The following is a 5,814-nucleotide window of genomic DNA, read 5'->3' as shown; positions in this document are numbered from 1 at the left end:
GGGACACGCAGCGACAATGTTACTCGTCGGTCTAGGGACCCCCCGGGGTCGAAACGCCGACAAATACACTAAAACAATTTACAAGTATATCTATAAAGAACTTTCAATATTAATTTAATGTTGTTAATGATATATAGAGGTTAAATTATTTTTAGTATTTTCTAATCTAATCTAAACCTAATATTTATTATTATAGTTTATTTTAGTACTTTAATATATTCAGTAATATAAATTATTTCATATAAATTATAGTTTCAAGAAAATATGAACAATTATTATCTTATGAAATATTTAATTTTAAAATATTTATTGATAACTATATTATTTTTTATAAGCTATCCTTGTATATGTTATGTACCCATATATTTAAATCTCTACTTATGTAATAAATATAATTAAAAAACATTGATAAAGCAAAATGATTACGTATTTCCTACCATTCTTATTATTCATTTGACATAACATTTCATAAAACATTATCCATTATAAGTCGGCGCTCCGAGGATTTTTCGTCCAACGTTTTTGGGTTCGACGGCCCAGAACTTATTGGGTTCGGCTTTCATCCGCGAATATTAAATGAAGGTTCAAATTTTCATTTTCAACAAAAACTCACGTGTTTTGTTACTAAATAAATTATTTACGTAAACTATTAAGTTTATTCTAAATTGAGTTATAAAATTTATGACTTTATTAATTTGTGGTATGTATCGTACATGTGTTTACTAGAAATTGCTTGCTGTCTTTTTTATATTGCTATGTAATAGTGGATTTTTTTTTCGGGGAACCAATCAGGGTTTTGGGATCCAGCAGATTTTGGTCCGGGTTTCGATTATCACCTGAAACGGTGTTTGGAGCGGTTTCGAGTTTTGAGTTCAGATTTCGCGCCGGGTCCATGGAGACTCCACCCAATTCAAATAATTCATTTTGGTTATCCATGGCCTTAACATTAAAATTATATTCTTGTACGTTAAACTTCGTAACACACACTTCGAGTTGAATTGAATAAATGTCTGAATATAATTCTGAATCCGAGACATCCATTTTGTACTTGTATTAAAAAAAATATTTGTATCCATAATTTGAATTCAATACTAATCCGGTTCATTTGCTAATAATTCTTGCCAGGTTCTATTTTCACGATGTTTTGGATTGTGTTGACAACTGGATGCATGCCAGTTTATACTTTTTTTATTGCATGTCAGTTTGTGCACACTGCAGACGGCCGAGCAATGCAGAGCTAAACGTTCATATAGAGTTTTTTTTTTGCCAGGGATTTATACCGCTCAAATGTGTAATATGTTGTTGACACCGTCAACTCGGAAATTAGCCTTGTATCATTATAAATTTAGGTTCGTTGCTATAACGTACTGTATCAATTATTTTATTCATTTCTTCTAATGAATTAGAAGGTGAGAGAAATAGCAATTTTGCCCTCGTCTTCGATATGCGCTTGTTCACTAATTTTTGTGGTGACACACCGCCGTCCCCTTCTTTTCGTCGTCCTCAACACAGGTCCTTGCGGAAGTCGCTCCGCCGTCCGCGGCGCATGATGATACAAAGGCTAATTTCCTGAACAATCGAATGTTAACGACAGAGGGCCGGAAAACCATGTGTCCTACCTTCTCTTTTCGCGAATACGAGAAATAATTTAAAAAAAGTAGATAGATGTGTCACTAGAAAGTGCCTTAATTTCATAACAGTAATAAACCATTTTTTTGGGACAAAGGACCTTAATTTGATAATGCTACTCGGTCAATTTCTGAGTTGACGGTGTCCAAACTGTGTGTCCGTAAGCAAAACTTCCCATCATGGGTGCATGCATGCATGCATGGGCCCTCATAGGCCGTATCCTTGCGCGGCCAGTCGCCTGGCAGCCCATTTTAGAGTACGCCGTGTGGAGGCCCATGTGGATTCCTCGGGTCACGACTCAACTCACGACGCTCCCATTTATCCCGGCTTCCGTTGCCGAGACGTTTGACTGGTTCCCAGCGTATTTGACCGCGCCGCGCCCAGTTTCCGTTGCACCACGTGGCACTTGTTCTCTTTCCCTCGCACTAGAACGTCCAAACCAGGTCTGCCCAGCGCGAGCTAGGACTGGATCGGAGCCCAGTTATTTTATCGGCAAAAAACCGCGGGAGTGCTGGCACGATTCAACAAATGGTGCATTAGGGTCTCCGCCCGCCGGCCATGGACGGTTGTGTCTGTGAGATCTGCCAACTGCATGAAGCACAGGTAGTAGTCGTAGTACTAGTATTTGGCCCCTTTATTATGTCTTCACCACTCCACCCTTCGTTCGCTCACACGGCGACCCAAGTAGCCTTCAAGCTCTGTTCAGGTTGTTAGATCAGTGCCCGCGTACGTGTGAGTGACAAAAAAACGAGCGAGCGAGAGCGTGACACACACACCTCGATCGTCGTTGGAGAGGGGTCCAAGGGCGACGTGACGTCCGTGTGCATCGATCGTTCGTCCGGCCGGCCGGCGCCATGGGCTCGTCGCTGAGCTCCTGCTGCGGTTCCGAGAAGGTCGAGCAAGGGTACGTACGTACGGTGCATGCAGTGTGTTCTATATACGTGCGATTATATTTCATCATCAGGCGCAGGCGGTTTATTACCTTGTTGTGCTGGGTGGGGGTGGCTTTTCAATTGTTTAGGTGTGTGAGCGCTTCGACGACCATGAGCAGCACGTGGAGGATATTCAGCTACAAGGAGCTGCACGCCGCCACCAACGGCTTCAGCGAGGAGAACAAGCTCGGCGAGGGAGGCTTCGGCAGCGTCTATTGGGGCAAGACATCCGATGGCCTCCAGGTGACGGTCACAGCATGAGCATGCATATATCCTGTGGCTGCTGTGACGAATTAACCGACGACCGACCCATAATCACATTCCCTCCCATATGCATGCACGCAGATCGCCGTGAAGAAGCTCAAGGCCACCAACAACTCCAAGGCGGAGATGGAGTTCGCGGTGGAGGTGGAGGTGCTGGCCCGCGTGCGCCACAAGAACCTGCTCGGCCTGCGCGGCTACTGCGCCGGGGCCGACCAGCGCATGATCGTCTACGACTACATGCCCAACCTCAGCCTCCTATCGCACCTCCACGGCCAGTTCGCCGGCGAGGTCCGGCTCGACTGGAAGCGCCGCGTCGCCGTGGCCGTCGGCTCGGCCGAGGGGCTCGTGTACCTGCACCACGAGGTGGCGCCGCACATCATCCACCGGGACATCAAGGCCAGCAACGTCCTGCTCGACTCCGACTTCGCGCCGCTCGTCGCGGACTTCGGCTTCGCCAAGCTCGTGCCGGAGGGGGTCTCGCACATGACCACCCGCGTCAAGGGCACGCTGGGCTACCTGGCGCCCGAGTACGCCATGTGGGGCAAGGTCTCCGGCGCATGCGACGTCTACAGCTTCGGCATCCTCCTGCTCGAGCTCGTCTCCGGCAGGAAGCCCATCGAGCGCCTGCCGTCGGGAGCCAAGCGCACCATCACCGAGTGGGCCGAGCCGCTCATCGCGCGCGGCCGCCTCGGGGACCTCGTCGACCCGCGCCTCCGGGGCGCCTTCGACGCCGCGCAGCTCGCGCGCGCCGTCGAGTGCGCCGCGCTCTGCGTGCAGGGCGAGCCCGACCGCCGCCCGGACATGAAGACCGTCGTCCGCATCCTGCGCGGAGATAATAACGCCGGCGCGCCCGCCGCTGCCATGGTGGGGCGTGGTGGTAGCAAAGGAGACCTGCAGCAGTTGCCGGTGAGGATGGAGAGCGTCAAGTACGCGGACCGCCTCATGGAGATGGACAAGAGTACCTCGTACTACGGCGAGCCCGAGGACGGGGACGAGGATGAGCAGGAGGAAGAAGACGACGACGATGAGGTGGAGGAGTATTCATTGATAGATGACAAAAGTAGCATGAACTTCGGGGCGTTTGGCGCCATGCCAGTGCAGACCATGCAAGACCCGTATGTCAAGAGGTTCTCCGGAAATGCTAATGCTATCAAGATCTAATGTACTAGTACGTACGTGAATGTTGTATTCATTTTGTTGGGGGCAAACCTGTCTTAATTGTATTCATTCTGTTGAATATTTTATTTTTATTTTTAGAGACTCTTCTTTTATATGCTAAAAGTTAAGTTATGTTTTCCAGTAGTATGAATATGTATATCTTTACTACTCTATAAGTCCTTATTGTAGGCGTCCACACCCGTGCACCGTGTTCTGCCTGTCGCTGCCCGTCAATCACGCCAGGTCGCAAGCTCACGCTTCCATCCATGGCAGCTGCGCCCCGCTCCCCTTCATGGCAGTCGCGCCAGGTCAGTCCTTCCCAAATAACCTCCACGCCAGGGAAGGTATTTCCCAAATCACGCATCCTGTCGGATGGGGCGCACGTCCAGCGGGATCCACGAGCGGGGAAGCAGGCTGCGGCGGGCGGCGGCACACCTCGTGCTCCCGCGGGTCGTACCCCACGAACACGCGGAACGGCTCCCCCGACGTCAGCGGCGGCGCCGACATTGCTGGCCTGAGTAGGGTGGATCTGGTCGGTGGAACGAGGAAGCAGGGAGGAGCGGCCTAGAGGAGGGCACGGGAGGTGGGGCCCAGGCTAAAGATGGTGAGGAGCGTGCGTGAGCAGGGGGACGACAGATGGCCGGATGGAGACTTCCTGGTTTTCTCCTCGCCGCCGCCGGGCGGCCGTGCTGGTAATGCGTCCAGTCGTCGTCCACCGCGTTCACATCCACGTCCGCACGTGTACGGTCAGTGACGCGTGGACCAAGATGGGGTCGGGTCCGCCTCCATGGCCCAGGAGTCAGCGGGACACGATGCAACCCAGCTGCGGGGATGTCGGTGCTGGGAGCGGCGGGCGCTGTGGGGAACTGGGGAGGCGCTGCTGCGTTGGGAGCACAACCAGAAACTAGCGGAAGCGTCGTCATCAGCAATTCAACATCGGCGCCACCGCTAGCGTAGTTGCCGCGGACGTCGACGCCGGAGCCGGACATGGAGGAGGTGTTGCCGGTTGCCGCTTCCAGCGGACGACGAGATACTACCGGAGGCGCCGTCATCGCAGTAGGCACGTGTGCGCGATCAAGCCTGGATGGGACGATGTTGACACAGCACGTCCTGTGTGCGGCGATCTCGAACTGGGTCAGTTCGTGGTAATGTTCTGCATCGTTGAAACTGATCGAGGGTAGTGCGTCTTTCTGATGGTCAGATACTCAGGATCAATTCTTCAAGTACTCCTTAGTTGTTTCCGCTTTTGCTTCCTTCGAACTCATCGAGCTTAGCTGCGTTCCTGCTCTTTTGTTTAGACTTCAGAGTTGAGTCCACCTTAATGAACCAAATGTCTGAATGCCAAGGAACGATGACTTGTTAGTTCTTACATCAGCATGAATAGATCCTTGGTTTTCATTGCTCTTATACTCTGTCTAGATGTGAGAATGATTTCAGTATGAACTGTTGGCAGCATGCTGATGGAAGATCTAAAACCCAAAAGCATAGTCGGATCTAGCTGTGAGTCAGTGAAGGCTCTACCCTTCCTCCTACGTCCGTCGAAATCTTGGAGCCCCCGACTCTCTCCATGAAGTTTGCAATATTCTTTTTGAAGTAATCGCCATCTGGAGATGCGACCGGAGGTTGAAGACAACAGTAACCGTCATCTGAGACTAAATTTGGGTCTTTTCATCACCCTCGGTGATGTTTTCCCTTTCAGTCCAGTAAGCCCCGAGCGGTGTCTCGTGATTTTTGCACTGAGAACCAGCCCACCTTTTTCCGGCCGTGAGACCATCTCCATCATTCCCTCAATATTTCTCTGAAGGTATATAAATGCTCACGGTGCTTCTAG

The 5,814-nt window shown here is 50.4% G+C and overlaps 1 protein-coding gene across 1 annotated transcript; it reads left to right on the top strand.

Annotated features, from left to right (window-relative positions):
• The first annotated feature begins 2,876 nt into the window (after positions 1-2,876).
• On the top strand, positions 2,877-4,105 carry LOC103638866 (PTI1-like tyrosine-protein kinase At3g15890). Its single transcript, XM_020544331.1, has one exon. The coding sequence runs from the start codon at positions 2,952-2,954 to the stop codon at positions 3,984-3,986; it is 1,035 nt and encodes a 344-aa protein (XP_020399920.1). The 5' UTR covers positions 2,877-2,951; the 3' UTR covers positions 3,987-4,105.
• The last annotated feature ends 1,709 nt before the right edge of the window (positions 4,106-5,814 follow it).

This window comes from Zea mays, chromosome 9 (assembly GCF_902167145.1).
Source record: "Zea mays cultivar B73 chromosome 9, Zm-B73-REFERENCE-NAM-5.0, whole genome shotgun sequence".
In the NCBI taxonomy this organism is placed as follows: domain Eukaryota; kingdom Viridiplantae; phylum Streptophyta; class Magnoliopsida; order Poales; family Poaceae; genus Zea; species Zea mays.
Note: the sequence above shows the minus strand (reverse complement) of the source record. Positions and strands in the feature narration are given on the sequence as shown.